The sequence below is a fragment of the Nylanderia fulva genome, unplaced genomic scaffold (genome assembly GCF_048542155.1).
Source record: "Nylanderia fulva isolate GAGA-0341 unplaced genomic scaffold, ASM4854215v1 Scaffold129, whole genome shotgun sequence".
Classification (NCBI taxonomy): domain Eukaryota; kingdom Metazoa; phylum Arthropoda; class Insecta; order Hymenoptera; family Formicidae; genus Nylanderia; species Nylanderia fulva.
This window is the reverse complement of record NW_028189507.1, coordinates 302,410-319,343: the sequence shown is the minus strand read 5'-3', so window position 1 is coordinate 319,343 and position 16,934 is coordinate 302,410. Positions and strand designations below refer to the sequence as shown.

At 30.8% G+C, this 16,934-nt stretch overlaps 2 protein-coding genes across 6 annotated transcripts in view; one reads left to right on the top strand and one right to left on the bottom strand.

The window, feature by feature from the left end:
• LOC114940148 (BTB/POZ domain-containing protein 7) overlaps positions 1-16,934 on the top strand; it is a 30,263-nt gene that overhangs the window by 2,696 nt on the left and 10,633 nt on the right. For all 4 annotated transcript variants that reach the window (XM_029314671.2, XM_085479711.1, XM_085479713.1 and 1 more), the window contains exons 4-9: positions 622-1,172; positions 1,242-1,405; positions 1,605-1,989; positions 2,072-2,224; positions 2,311-2,467; positions 3,278-3,456. In XM_029314671.2, the coding sequence (XP_029170504.2) occupies positions 622-1,172; positions 1,242-1,405; positions 1,605-1,989; positions 2,072-2,224; positions 2,311-2,467; positions 3,278-3,456 (1,589 nt within the window). The remainder of the gene's footprint in view (positions 1-621; positions 1,173-1,241; positions 1,406-1,604; positions 1,990-2,071; positions 2,225-2,310; positions 2,468-3,277; positions 3,457-16,934) is intronic.
• Positions 3,535-15,661, bottom strand: LOC114940149 (uncharacterized). 2 transcript variants are annotated; one of them, XM_029314672.2, is made up of 3 exons: positions 15,513-15,661; positions 6,432-6,519; positions 3,535-5,239 (listed from the first exon to the last, which is right to left on the bottom strand). In XM_029314672.2, coding segments are annotated over exons 2-3 (1,239 nt in total). In that variant the 5' UTR covers positions 6,434-6,519; positions 15,513-15,661; the 3' UTR covers positions 3,535-4,002. The 2 variants fall into 2 exon arrangements, with proteins under 2 accessions (XP_029170505.2, XP_029170506.2); XM_029314673.2 differs by lacking the exon at positions 15,513-15,661 and adding an exon at positions 7,388-8,341.

The following is a 16,934-nucleotide window of genomic DNA, read 5'->3' as shown; positions in this document are numbered from 1 at the left end:
ATGCATCCAATTATTGAGAAAACAAAAATTATGTTGAAAAGAGGAAAATATACAGTTTTTAATGGATTATTAGCACTTTTTTCATTACTTTTTATCAATAAAATAAACTAGTATACAAATATTTTATTTATATCCATTAAAAACTGCAGATTTTCTTTTTTTCAACATAATTTTTGTTTTCTCAATAACTACATGCGTTAAAAAAATGACAATAGATTAACAATTTCCTATGTGACACCCTGTATATAAAATCTAATTTTAAAATCTGTTAGTTTTTTCGTATGTTGTAGTTTTTGATTTGCTAAACAAAAAATGTAATAGGCTCAAAACTAAATAAGACGATTACTGATTTACAATACAATCAGTCAAACACGAAAAACTCAGATTCTGCAAGTTGTTTGACTTGCTATAGCTCAGTAATTGTCTATTATTTAATTGTGAGGCTCTTACATCTTTTGTTCAGCAGATCAAAAGTTACAACATATAAAAAAAGCAGTCAATTTCACCAAAATCCAATTTTCATAAGAATTATGAAGGGTCCTTTAATTGTAAAATTTAAAGTTCCTCAAGTTTTAAATAAATTCTTCCCTGCTATATAAAAAATAATATTGAAAATTGCAGGATACGGGGCAAGAATATGTTTGGAGCTGAGGACTCCGCATCTCGAGGTGCAGATGTTCTCGGCGTTGTTACGGTACCTTTATACCGGCGATATCTGTCCGCACGATGCGACGTTGGAGGCGAATCTGCTGCGGCGACTCGGCGAGGAGTTCGGAACACCGAATCCGTTGGAGCACGATCTCAGATATCTGCTGGACACCGGTGATTACGCGGACGCCGCCCTCGTCTTCACTTCGGACAACGATTATCAACGACCGGACAGCGGGAGTTCGGAGTACGGATTTCGTCCGAAATTAGAGCTGCCATGTCACAAAGCGATACTCTCCGCGAGATCTCCCTTCTTTCGAAATTTAATACAGAGACGGACCAGATCGGGCGAGGATCACACGGAAAGGGCGCTTCATATACCTACTAGAATAGTGTTGGACGAGAGTGTGATACCTAAACGGTACGCCAGGGTTCTGTTGCACGCCGTGTATCTCGACACCGTCGACTTGTCGCTAATATTGCGGGGAAGCGGCTGCGGAAACAGCGCTGGTAGTCTGGGAGAGGTGAAGATTTCGGTTATCAAGACGTCAAAGTATTCTGTACATCACTAATGTTCATGTGTAAACTTGCAGGTTCAAGCTCTGACACATACGGGCCGAATGCGACCGAGTCCTCTGGAAGAAGCGATGGAATTGTATCAGATCGGACGATTTCTCGAGCTTGATATACTGTCGCAAGGTTGCGAGGATCTTATTTTGGAGTATCTCACCCTGGAATCGCTTCCGGCTGTTCTCAAGTAAGTTCTTGCACGCAACTATTAAGCAGCAAATGACATCATTTGACGTCATTTTGAAGTTTATGACGTCATTAAATGGCAAAATGACATTTATGATATCATTAAATGTCAAAATGACATATACTTGCTATCTGGGTACTGATGGATTCTCTTCTAGGAGTATCAGTAGTTACAAAGAATTATGTCATAATATGTGCAGGTGGGGCAGTCAACCTCACGGATCAGCATGGGTGCACAGACAAGCATTACATTACTTGAGGGAGGAATTTCAGCCGATTGCTTCGTCCTCGATTCTCCATCAGCTTGATCATGCCCACTTAGCGAACGTATTACAGAGTCATTTTTTACAAGCGAGCGAACTTGAAGTACTGCAGGCAGTCCTCAAGTGGGGCGAACACGAATTGGTACGTCGAATGGAGGATCGGGAGCCTAATTTGCTCAGCCATACCGTGCACTCCGTCACCAGGAAGGGTATTAAGAAACGAGATCTCAGCGACATCGAATTACGGGAGATACTCAGCGAACTTTTACCGCTTGTCAGAATAGATCACATATTGCCGCCAAATAGCGAAGCATTAGCACAGGTAATTACGCGTGTTATTTCTTGCAAAATATTTTAAACCATCGAAAAAAAAATTATTTTATTAATACACTACATTTTTTTAGGCTATTAGGAGGGGACTGGTTTCAACCCCGCCGAGTCATATGATAGGAGACGAAAGGGATAACTTGCGGGTGAACGCTTGGATAAGGGGCGGAAAAAAGAATGGATTTTTCGTGAGGCCGAGGCTATTCATGCCATATTACGAAGAGATTAAGGTAGTATTGATAATGTTTAAATTTCTAGGAATGTGTATTTGTCGATGTGGTATACGCTGATGAATTGTATTTATTGACTATTGCAGTCCTTGGTGGAAGAACAGATGGTCCAGGAAGCTGATCTAGTGAGATTACGGAGGCCGCGATACGTCGCGGATATACCGGATGCGTTGTACATGGTTGAGGAGAAACCAAGAGCCATGGGTACCGCTGGTGTTGACGTCCTTGCTGCGGCGTTTCCAGGTGTCTATTATCTTATTACTTTCTGAAAAAAATATCCCTCTGCACTAATCTTATGTAAAATGGTTAATTTCAGTTAAATCAGTTGGTTTTTCATATATTGCTTATGATTTACTGAACAAAAAATGTAATAGCTTGAAAGTTGGACAGTTACTGATTGGAATTTAAAATGAAAATGCTTGTAAAATCAGATAATTCTCTGGAAATTTTATAAATAATTTTAGTAGATGAATTTAATTGATGCCCTGCACTAATTTTATATAAAATAATTAATTTCGGTTAAATCAGTTGGGTTTTCCATATATTATAGCTTATGATCTACTGAACAAAAGATATAATAGCTTCAAAGCTAGATAATTACTGATTGTAAATTGGTCAAACATGAAAAACTCGGGCATTGCGAGCTGTTTGATGGACTGTAACTCAATAATTATCCATTATTTAGGTTTTGAGATTATTGATTTTTGTGTTCAGTAGGTCATAAGTTACAATATATGAAAGACAGCTGATTTAACCCAAATTATATAAGATTAGTGCGGGGTACTTCGAAATTGATTATGAAAATTTGCATGGCTATTATTTTATCCAATCTCGACGCTTAACTTTATGATAAGAAAGTAAAAACATTTTAACGATTTTTAATAATGAATAGAAAACATTGGAAAGCGCATATAAATTATTTTAAAAAGCTGTATCTATCAATTTTCTTATTTTATGTGTAATTTTAAATAAAAATTCTTATAAAATCAATTGAGTAGATAGATGAATTTAATTAATAATTGATGGAAAAACTTGTGATTGATTGCGTTATAGTGCCAGATTCTGCAACGATGGCTGCTATGCTAAAGCGAGAGCAGAAATTGAAGCAATCGCCGAGCTGTCAACGAGCTATAAGCTTACCACTTTCCTCGCGACACGAAATAAATCGGCAAGTGCGATTGCGCGTTGTCAGAGAATTCAACCTACCCGACACCGTAGCCGATCTTCTGGAGGTGAGTAATTTCTAATTTCGGGTAATTTATATAGTAATTTATAACAATAGTAGTTTGAATAATATGAGTAAACACATGTATGTAAATATTTGCTGCTTTATTATACTATATATATATATATAGTCTCATTTAATAGTCATATAAAATACTACCTTATAATTTACAATATTTACACGTTAACGTGAACAAATTTTCTACTTTATGTCTGAACGAGAGGCAAAATGCGGCGAATATTGATCGTATTTTTAGCCTCGTGACAAATAAATTGCTCTAATAATTTTTACATCATCTTAGCAATTACTGACTTAATTCTCTCACTAGTTTTGGTCCTAATATCGTCTTAAAAATAGAATTTTCTCATCGTCTACATTTATATACAACTTTACAAATACGTTCGCATAAGATACTTGTCAATTTTCTTTACTACTTATTGTCATTATAACATTATTTGGCGACAATGATTTCGGCTAACACAGAACGTTCTCTCTTCGCTAAAAGGACTGATCTTATTTGATCTTTTGCACAAGTATATCCTTCCACTCTTCATCATTTCACGAGCCATCCCTTCCGATCGAACACAGACAAGACGTGTAGCATTTTTCGCTTGTAATTCTCGTCGTCGATGCCGCCCTTGAAGACGTCCTTGTCCGCCGTGTCGGTGGATTCGGTGACGGAGCCGCGTGCAGCCTGAATCACCTGCACCATCATGATACACTGCTTGAACCTGATGGGCGCACACTGATTCAGCTGCTGCAGAAACTGACTCTTGGGGAATAGGTTCGCGCTGACGCCCAGCGATTCCAAGCACTCGACGAAGGAGTCGTAGTACAGGTCGATCATGTTGTCGAGATGTTCGTCGAGCACCTCCTCCCGGGCGCTTGACATTAGGAAGAATATGAGATCGTGCACCCCGTAGTCGTAGACCGTCAATTGAAAGTCCACGATCTTCATGTCGATCGGCCGGCCCGTCGACTCGTCGTACTTGAACAGCATGTTGTTCACCCAGAAATCGTTGTGCACCAACGTCGTCCAGGGCTCTCTGGGCGTTAAAGTGACTCGCGTCGCGTACTCGAGCGTCTTCTGGATCCTGTCCAGATAAGGCTCCGCTTTTTTCATGCTTTTGTAATCGTTGTGGGCCTTCTGCACCATGTCCACGACGCAGTCCTTCGCGTCCTCATTTACGGAGTACTCGAGGACGGGCAGGATCGCCTTCTCGAAGAGTCCAGGTTTCTTCAGCTTTAGGCCGATCGTGGTGGCGTGCAACTTAGCCAGGTGATCGATCGCGAAGTCCATGTGCATCTTGTCCAGGCCGCGGATGCGATCCTGGGTCGTGTAATGGTTCTCCTTTAGGTTCTCCAGGATAATCGCGGCCTGCTCGTCGAAGCACCGCGGATCCCGCAGACCTAGTCTGCCGCCCAGGAATTGCGGGGTGATGACGCTCAGGGTCTCCTGGGGGATTCCGCTCTCGTTCTGTAATCTCGTAAATTCCGGCGCCACCGTGCTGTAGAAGTCCAACTCCTTTTTGAAAGTTATCGGACTGTCAAACAGATCCAGCAGGTATTGGGATCTGGGTGGTAGCTTGACGACCATGTTTAGGGTTCTCTTCTTGCCGCTCTGCTCGGCGTTTACAGTGACGGCTAGTATTTGGCTGCCGAAGTTTTCCCCCGGATCCGTCAGTTGCTTCCACTCCGCGTCGTGTATTTGAAAATCCGGACCATACGTTTGCATCAACAGTGCGTCCAGATTTTTAACTGGAAGCATGCTGGTCGTTGATTGCGTCTTCCTAGGAAGAAGAGGTGTTATATTAGCGATTGCCTCAGAAAAATTGAAGATCGAGATTATTAAACAGGATGTCTCAGAATTAATGGATCATTTGTTAATGGAAGATTCCTGGGAGACGATTTTTCCTTAGCGAAAATGTTGAGAAACCCATCATTTTTTGCTTGTTCCTAATTTTTGCCAAAATGTATCTTTATGACTAAGTTTTAAATTAAAATTCTATTAAAGTGAAAGTTCTACTTGGAAATTAATTGAAGAATGTAGTTTTGTTTATATCTTATTTCCGCAAAGCTTAGTTTGTGAAAATCCCTTTATTTTGATTGTTTACCTACCTAACATAATTTACTTTACTTAACTCGAAAATTACATTGTTCAACAAAAAAAACACCGGCACGAAACTAGTCGTTTCTTATAGGTTTTTGAACGCTAAACACGAATTCATCACGTGACAATTTTAAGAGACATGCAATTAAAGTTACAAAAAAGAGCTATTTTCACGAACTTTGTCATATTATAGCTACAATAATTAAAGCGACATGCTAAAAAAGTTTTCTTGCCACCAAAATAAAGTATATTGTTTGAACTTTTAATCCTCAATAGGAATTTTCGATATCAGTTTTGGTTCATAAGATATCCATAGTTGAATAGGGGATATTGCAGAAATTAACTGCCTAAATAACTGACTTACTTAGGTTGACGAGTTACAAAAAGTTTTAAATTATGTTTACTTATTCAAAGGTCTTTTAAGTCACTGAATACGAATCCAATATCAAAATTGTCAAAATGGTGAACTCAATATGGTGGATTAAAAAAAAAATATTATTTTTTATTTTTACATACCCCATATTGAGTATCATTTTGAACTTGACAATTTTAACATTGATTTCGTATTCAATGACCTAAAAGATCTTTAAAAATAAATAAACATAATATAAAACTGTTTGTAACTTGTCAACTTAAATATGTGACGTGATGGAGCAATTTTGAAGACAAATTTGTGTTCAATCAGTGTCCAAAGAACTATAAAAAATGACTAGTCTCGTTCCGGTGTTCGAAAATAAAGTCATTTTTTAAACAGTGTTATTGGCAGCTCGAGGAAAAATCAGTTTTAAATGATTCTAAAAATCTACCATTAATAAGTGATCCGCTAATTTTGGGTCATCCTATATACACATATTATAAAATAATCGACATACATTGTACGTGGAAATTGGAATTTCGAGTTTTCTTTGGCACAAAATGGACGTTATTTGGTTGTCAGTATCTCTAGGACCTCCAGTTAAGCTGTAAAATAAATTTCTCTTAAACTGAAAGTTGTTTAAAGTTATCTACATAATGCTATTATTTACAAATTTTATTTTTAAAAATCTTTAATCCTTAAGACCCCTTTGTAATTAATCGACGAAAAGAATAGTTTTTGACGTATTTTACAAGTGTACTTAAATCATCTGAAATAGTGTTTCATTGAAATATTTTTTATTTAAAAATGGCATCTAAGAATTTTCAGCGTGATAGGTATAAGATGAATTGAATTTCAGAATTGATAGAACTCGTCGAACAAAAACAACAAAAAATATTAATAAATAACGTACGTCCTAAAACTAAAATTTTAAATATTCAATATTTTAATTTATTTAAACATATGTATTAGAAAATGACATTTCCAAAATTCAAACGTATATTTAACAAAAAGTTGTTATAAATAATTAGTAAAATTGTCATTGGATCGCGGCGGAGATCATATATTCTACAATTTGTTTTGAATAAGTGAAATTATTATTGTGTTATGTTGTGAATTTGTATCAAGATAAACTCTCGTTAACTTTAATCTAAACAACAATTTAATAATAGTTGTAAATCAATGTTTTTCGTAAATTTTGAATTTTATGCTTTATTTAGTATCGAAAAATTCTATTAAAATTTGAATTCAACGCAAACAAATGGTCGTAATTTTATGCATTTTCGATTTTCACGAATTTTGATATATGAAAATATACAACAGATATATGATATATGAAACATACAAAAAAGACTTTTTATTTATAAATTTAAAAAAAACCAATACATATTTCTCTATAAAGTTCTTTCAATTTTCGAACATGCATTTAATAACATTTTAATTTTTTAAAATAAATTTTACCAATTTACTTACACCCAGAATGAAAACTTCGAATATCGTATAGATACGTTCGTGACACGAATCGGTTTGTAAAAAAAAAAAAAAAAAATCTCACTTTATCATTACACTGCACAATTGACTTATTATCGATATAGACATGTATGTATTTTTCATTGGGCAACGTATCACTCGTGTATCCAAGTCTGAACTGTCATCGTGACGAAGTGTCGCGTTATTTTATATGTATACCACGAAGAGAGAGAATTGTTTATCAAAAACTGTCGTTCGCGCGACTATGATTCTTCATGCAAATGCATCTTGTAGATAAGCATTTTCCTTATCGTCTCTCGGAAGATTACGTATAAAATAAATTGCAAAGTGTAAGTATAATGTGCGCATAAAAAACTGTGTATGAGAATATATATATAAAAAAAAGAGAAAAAACGGAACGACTTGATAACGACCCGATTTTATAGAATGAATGACGTAGTGGTTCTAGAAGTCATTATTTGCAATGCACTTATACGTGGATGCAATTGTGCACCGTATCGATAAAAATGCGCGATGCATTAATTAAGTCCGGTATCGCGGGCAATAAATAAAGTGCATGATTTTATTTATAGTGCGATAAACTTCGACTGTTGTGAGATAAATGTTGCAGAAGTACAAAATTGATGTGTGTCCGTGACACTAAATTCTTTCTGAATAAACGCGAATTTTTAATTACGCAACAATTAAACGAGCAATTGCGACTTTATTAATGTCACGGTCATTCGGATTCGTCAAGTCTGTAAGACTGTCATTTATTATACAGTTAATGTTCTTTTTTTCTATAACATCTATTTTTTTCAAGATTGAGAAGTAACTCGTTACTTGTAACAAAGTTACAATTACAGTTATATTTTTTTGGTAACTATAACTTTGTTCCTTTTTCTGCACTTATAACTGTAACTTAACTTACAATTAGTTACATTTTTGTGGTAATTTAATAGTTACTTTTTAATAGTTAATTTATTTAAAACTTAGGGCTAACAACTTTTCGGAAAGTTACGACTGTCTAAAATTTTATGAATTTTTTAATTAAAAAATCTGAATCCCATATAATTTTTATTCTTAGTATAAATAATATTAATTATTGTGTTAAAAGAAGTTAACTTATTACAAATTATTAATTTAATATATTAAATATATTTTTATTTTCAATTTAAAACAGTTGTAAGTTATTACATACAAAATAATATAGCACATAATCAAGTAATATATATGTAGTTTAGTAAAGCTTAAAACACACATATAAGATTATTATACGTATTTAAAATATAATAGTCATCGCAGAAAAGTAACGCATATTTGTAGATGATCACATTCCGATCTGATCAAAAGTTCTAATAAAAAATTGAATAGGGGTTGTTAGTTTCATCCTCTTATAATGATACGGGAAGATTAAAAAATATTAATAAATATACTTTTTGTGGAAATTAGTGAAAAATTCATCAATTTTCATTATTTAACTTATCCAAATTTGAGAAAAAAATAAAAACCTAATTAAATCTCTCTTAATTAAAAAAAAATTATTTCCTAAAGTTTTTCTGACTTATTTAGAAAACATCCTGTATATAGTATAATAGTTAAAAGTTAATAGTCATTCTCTCAAGATTGTGTAATCCGTTGTTAGCGAGATGTATTCGATTAACCTTAGTATAACCTTGTATAATTGCTTGTGAATGACTTTCCGTAACATATATGTGATATTTTATTATTTTTAATAATAAGTGCGCGTTTATTTTCGAAAATTATTTGCGAACAGGGATGCTTAGATAGCCATTTCTTCAGTATAAAATACAGATTTTTTATCATTACTTTCTTTTTTCTCCAAAATTTTCGCGATATAAATTATTTTTTGCTAATAAAAGGGGGAAAAAATTCTATGAGAGATTAATTAATTAATAAAAATTGATATAACTTGTAAATGATCGATATGTCTCGTTAAAATGTATAAATTTAAAAATTTTGTTATTTGATGTTAAAATTATCACTTAGCTTTTTGAGCATATTTTTTTATATGAAATACTTAAAATAAATAAATAAATATATCTGGAAATGCGTTGAACTGACGGATGATCAAGTGGAAATGCATATTATGAATATTGAATGTCTTTGACAAACTCGTATCTCTATATGTATATATTGAGAATTTAATAAAAGACATTTAATATGCATCATATGCATTTCCAGTTGATAATTAATCTATATCAGTTTGACGCATTTCCAGATATTTTTCCTCGTCTTGTTATTCATGACAAAGTAAATAAATAACTAATCTCCGGAAGATCACTATATCGATACACTATCGGTAATTCCCTCTTAATGATTATCAAGTTACTGGAAGATAATTGCAGCCGACAAGAGAAATTACATCAAGAGACAACAAACACAAAAAAGGGGAAAACCGCTTGAGGCAATTTTTCACATACCGATAAATATCGTAAATTGTTTGCGCTTCTTCTGCATATTATCGTGATATATGTAACATAATAATTGGCCAGTAATCACGTAACCTACATGAATCTTAACACGGAAGCTGTTTTGCATTGGATTACGCGTTCTTCCAGGTTCTCATCTCACAAAAACCACATTGATGTTAGATACGTAATGTTACTTAACTTTTACACCTCGTTTCGGTGCATTAACTGTTACTTTACACAGGATACCCCTGATCTTTTGCTTTCGCTACTTTCTTCTATCTATGGATTCCTTAATCAATTTAATATTGATCCTTGGCTCGATAATTTTACTGTGTGTAATCTCCTTTGGGTATAATTTTTTATTAATTATTTTAATATTAATATAAATCAATCAAAATTAATATTGGACGCTAGTGGTGAAAATAAACTTGGCAAAAGTGATTTTGACGTAACTAGCAATTTTATTCAATACTTTCACGACGTTTCGACCATTTGGTTGTGGTCCTTATCAAGTGAGAATTCCATCAATTAAAATGAGATTAACGCAATATAAAACCGATCTTATTTAAAATTAATAGTTAAAAGAGGAAACACGTCTCATCGCTATGATGTTTCGTCAACGACGGTATTGAATAAAATTGCTAGTTACGTCGAAATCAATTTTGCCAAGTTTATTAATATAAATATTATTAAATTATTTAATATAAAATTAATAGAAATATTATATAATTAATGTAAAATTATTGAGTGTATGTTTAACCGGCGTTCGTGCACAGTGTAAAGTTATGACTGAATTATTACTCTAGTTCGTTCCTTTCACTGGTTGGCATGATCGAATCTAAGATCTTTATCATCATTTAATAGTCTGAAGAGGACCCGATATAGCGGTCGAAACGTTGCTAATAAATTAAATTCAACACCTTAGCCAGTTGGTCGATTTAATTCTCTCTTATCAACCTTGATATAAAATTAATATAAATATTATATAATTAATATTAAATTAATTAATATTAATATTAAATAAATATTATTAAATTAATTAATATTAAATTAATTAATATAAATATAATTAAATATTAAATATTAATTCTTCTATGGGTTTCTATGGGTCTTCTATGGGCTTCTATGGGTTCTCGCGGAGGCCATCTTAAATTGTGACATCAGAGGCAAGAAAGCACACGTCGAAAATTCTTAGATGCTATTTCGAAATAAAAGAATATTTCGATGAAACAGCACTTCAGATGTTTCAAACATTTTACAGCTGTTGATTGATTATAAAGGGAAAAGAATAGTTTTCGATGTATTTTAAAAGTGTGTTAAAGCTATATGGAATTGTTCATGGACATATCTTTCGCCTCTGACGTTCAACATGATTGACGAGGCGTTGGGAACCTTAATAATTTATGTATTTTATTAATATAAATAATTTACACATTTTATTAATAATTTAATTAAATTTAATATTGATAATTTAAAAATATTTAATAATATTAAAAATTAATTAAATTTCTTTTTCTAATCGCATATAAATCTTCTTAAATTATAATTCTATAATTCTAATTATGAGAGAATAGTGTAGTATTTTCTGCAACAACAATTTTTAACATATACAGCTGATAATTTTACTTTGCGTAATCTCCTTTCGATATTTATTATCAAATATTTTTCTAATCGTTCTGTAGACTCGGTCTCGTACTATACTATCTTATTATAATTAGATTTTAATTCTTAGCTAGATAATTTAACTTCGCGGATCTAATCTTCTTTGGATATGATTCATTATTTAGAATTTTTCGGAATTTTAATTATATAATAAGATAGCATGTATTTTCCCTAACTGTAATTTTTGACGAATACAGCTGATATATCGTCTATGTATATATTTTTCCGGATATAATTAAACAAAATTTATTACGCAGTAAGCGATAGAAATTATCACGCTTTTTCGTTTATAACATATAATTAGTACTATCTGATCGGGCTATCTCTACAATTATTATTATCGTCGTTGAAAGGAAAACGAAAACTTCGCGATCGGTATTTCCCGCAAACACTTTCCTCTTGATTACATAATCAAGGATTTTGATTGGTTTTATTAATTCTTCTTTAATCGATTTCCTTGTTGCATCATTATCGTCGTCGCACGTGCATAAATGACTGCGATCGCGAAATGACACAATGGCAACCGTAACAATAAACAGATGTCGCGAATTAATTCTAATCGTATCTGGGGGAAGACTTGCGCATGCAAAACACGACCACGCGTGCGCACACACATACACACATACACACCAACACATGGCAAGTTTGACGTAGAGTTGAGAACTTGGAGACGTGTTTAGCGTTCGGAATGTCTTAATACCTCTCTGCACCATTGATAATATGCTAATTTTTCCTCATGGATTTGTAGAGCTTATATCATAATTTTATATAAAAATAAATACCAAATCGTGTTAATTTATATGTTTAAATTTAATAGATTTCGGATTTTTAAAATTATATAATATTCGTGTGAGCTTTATAAAGAATTTTCCATATATGATTACTAATAATTAAACAAAACTATTTACATAATGACGGAGTAGATCAATATTAAGGTTATTAAGGCTCCTAGGTCCTTGCCGCGGCCATGTTAGATTATGACGTCAGAGGCGAGAAGCCTTAAGAATGGGATGAAGTACAATATGTACTTAAAACTAGGAGTCGAATTCAATTAATCGTTTTACTTGCTTGCTACTTACAAGAAATAATAATTCATATCTTGCGAAGTAATAATTTTTTAAAGCAATTATAAAGAATTCTAAATTATACATATAAATATAATTGAACTTATTTGTATGATATTTAATGTCATCGTCAATTAAGTTTTCCCAAAATATCTATTTGAAGTCGTGCGAAATTTTGACGTGAAATTATTTATGTAATAATTTTATTGACCAGTATATATACAGGGTGTCCCAAAAATCTTGCAACAGTTAAATATCTCGAAAACAAAGGCTTTCTGAGGAAAATGTTTAAATTAAAGTTATAGAGCTATTAGTGTGACTATAAATAGCATTGTGTAAAGGCCACGTAAAATTCACTTTGAAATTTTAAAGTCCTTATTTTTGATTACATATTTATGTAGCTTATCTTAAGAACTTTTTAAAACATTATAATAAAGTTTTTTTCCGTCAACAATAAGTATTTTTCGAATTATGAGGTTTAAAAGATATAGTATTTTGACATAAAATACAAAATATTTTGTAAAACATTCAATTTTTTGTAATCTTATCTTAATATTTTAATTATATTTATAACCTTATATATTAATAACCTATTGTTTATACACAGAATAATGAGAGAAAAAATATATTGCAAATTATATACATTTTCTTAAAAATAACTACGCGTTTTTTTACACTAATTGATTTGTCTAATTATTTTATGTATAAAAGTATTAAAATAAGAGTATCGAAAACTAAATATTATACAAGATATTTTATATTTTATGTAAAAAAATACTAATATAAACTTCAAGCATTATAATTCGAAAAACACTGAATGAAAAAATACTTTATTATAGCATTTTGAAAAGCTCTCGATATAAGCTAGAAGAATATGCACTCAAAAATAAAGGTTTTTATTAAAAAATTTTTAAATAAATTTTACATGACCTTAACAATGTTATATATCGTCGCACTAACATTACTATTTAATGCGACATTTAAAGCTCTATAACTTTTATTTAAAACATTTTATCCAAAAAGCCTTTTTTTTTCGAAGTATTTAATTGTTGGGGATCTATTCACATGATTGTATGCTGTCAAGATTGGGTAATAACTAATTAATTAGTTAAAAGTTAAAAAGAGATTTAATAACTTTTAACTTAGCTTACAATTAATTAATTTAAAATGTATTAGTTTTTAACTTTAACTAGTTATTTTTTACCTTAAACTTATTAACTTTTTTATAAAAGTTATAAACGTATTATTTTTAAATTAAAGAATTATTAATTCTTACGTTTATTTGTCATCAGTTATAATTACCAAAAAATATATTTCTATATAAAAATCAAAATTTCTTTGTTATTTGTTATTATAAATTTTAAAAGAATTAACAAACAAAATTCTAATTTAATATAAATAAAAGTTTTTAAAAATTAATTTTTGATTTAATTTCAGTTAATTTAATCTTAACTTTAATTGAGTTAATTTTTTGTTTATGCAACTATTAACTTAACTAAATTAATTTTATAAGCAATTAACTTTAACTTATCTTAGTTTTAAAAATTGTAAGATTATAAGTTACTTATTAATCATTAACTTATCCAGCCCTGGATGCTATCAATTCTTATCATTCGATAACAGTGCCGTCTTTTTTCAATTATCTGGCCCGATACTCAAATTATATCATTGACATTTTATATCGCGTAAAAATGCAAACAAATAATAAATGACAATGTTGACTTACTATAAGCGCACTTTTTTTTATTGTGATATAATGCAGCGATACTGAAAGGAACAGAACGTCGGAACATTTTCGCGTGTTATGCAACTGTCATTGAAGTCAGTTTTTATCTCGAATAACACGTTATTAAGTATTTCGTCTCATCACGAAGACGTTGTGAAACCTTAGGCTTTAAGTTATCTTCTTTAAACAACAATATTGAAAATTCTTACAACTTGCATATCATTTATAAATAAACCAAATTACAATTTAAACATACTTTTCAAGATATCTGTATCTTTTATTTTATTTCTTTTTACATTTGTAGAAAAAATGTTTTTGTTCTCGAAAAATACTATGCAATTTATAATTTGTTATACAAATTTTCTACCTATCGATCGCACGCAGACAGTTGCGTACAAAATCTGGGCCACCAAAATCAGCTGATGAGGTCATCTGGTTTTGGCGAGCCTTGACATCGCTCTTCGAATTTCGAAAATACTTTGTATTTTTTTTATACATTCGCCTTTTTGTATAATTTATCAATTGAGAACTTATTAAATTTAATTCTGAAAATTTAAATATTTAAAAATTAAATTTTGAAAATACTTTTTAAACATTGCAAATAATGCACATAGGTTTCTTATTTATTTTTATCTTTTAATTATTTAAACATGTGTTTTTATTTATTTTTTTAGAATTAAAAAATAATTTTTTTAGGAAACGTATAGTTTACATATTAATCAAATATTATTTACCTAAAGTATTTTTTTGTAACAAAATGCAAAAATTTGTACTTTTTACTAGTCATCATTTATCATCAATCATTTATATCACGTTTCAACTCTTCTGACTTTTAAATTCAATTTTGAAAATAATGTTTTTAAACATTGCAATAAGTAAAACACATACATATTTTTTATCTATTTTTATACTTACTCTTATTTATTATTTATTTATTATATTACTCTTATTTATTTATTTATTTATTTTTACTCTTATTTATTTAAACATGCTTTTTATTTATTTTTTAGGATTAAAAAAATATATTTTTAGAGTAAACGTAGAAGTTTACAATCGAATATTTATCTAGAGCATTTTTTATAGCAAAAATCATCACTTATCATGATGACAGTCATTTATCATACATCCTTCAACGCTTCTGGGTTTTTAATTGGCATTTAATTATCTCTTGCAATTTCTTTAAATGATTAAATTAATTTTTGTTTTGCACATCTTATTATTGGTTGAGGGTAGCATTTTACCTTAATGACACAATATGAATGACGATCGATGACGTAGGCGAAATAATTCGAAAAAAATACACGCGGTGTCGTCAAATTATTTTCTTGTTTCATGTACTTTTATGCACTTGCGATGCGTCGCGCTGGTTTTGCACAACTGACGAGACACTCTCATCGCTCTGTTTGACTTTGCCTGTTATTTCTCCCTCTTTTTCAGCTGCCCGTGTCTGTTATCTGCGTCTTCTAATGCGACATTCGAATTAGACACTAGAGCGCGAGAGCGAAATAGAGATAGAGGCAGAGAGAGACAGAGACATCGATAAAATAACGATACGTGAGCGCCGCGAGATGCGCACTTTGTCTCGATGCAATGAGATGCAAACGAGTCCTCGGAAGTGTTCTTCTTGTCAGGGAAATCGTGATTTTGAATAGAGGTCTCTCAATGTCAGCATACCTCATTTTACGCCTTTTTTTACGTTTAAGTAAGAAAAAAATATGAAACAAAGCATAATTTATGTGAGAGGATGTTAGGAAATTCACTGAATTTTTCAGATTTTTAATTATTAAAGAAACTTAATTTGAAAAATAATTAAATATTTTTGAAGTATATAGTATTTTTTTAATACTTTTTTTTTAAATACTTAAATTACTATTCTAATATTTACTACAAAAAATATATTTTTTCAATATTTAAAAAATGCCTACTTAAAAAAAAGATATTTTTTTAAATTAATTTTTTAAATAATATTTATAACAATTTTTTTAAATATTAAATAATCTGAAACAACTTGATTACTTTTTATTCCTTCCTCTTTAAAAAAATATTTAATTAAAAAATTTATTTAAAATTAAATAATGACATGGTAAGTGACTAATGGAAATGTATTTTTCATATTTTTCCACAAAAGTGCTTTAAATAAATAATATTCCATTGATATATATTATAACTTCTATTCTAACATTTATTTCAAAAAATATATATGTTTTAAATTAATTAAACATTAGGTTATATGTTTTATATGATATAAATAAATTATAATAATAATGAATTTTTTACTTAATATATATACAATAATTATTTTTATTATATATATTTTTATATTTTATCATACATTAAATATTTAGTTTAATATTTTTAAATTTTTTTTTGTAGGAAACTTCTTTATATAAATTCAGTTTTACCAAAAATAATCTGTCGTGATATTTTGCTTCACACATTTTATACGAGGTTACACTGGGTGGGAGGTGATAATACATAGTAGTATCGCATCGGGGTGACAAGCGAATGAATCATGTGAAACGACATTGCAGTGCTGTCAATCGGATGAAATGCATGCAATCTGTTGTAATACGCTGTATAGCATTATGCATGAATAAATACAGATATGTATTATTAAACACATGCAGTGTATTGCATCACTGCAGCTTGTGGATATATCTATA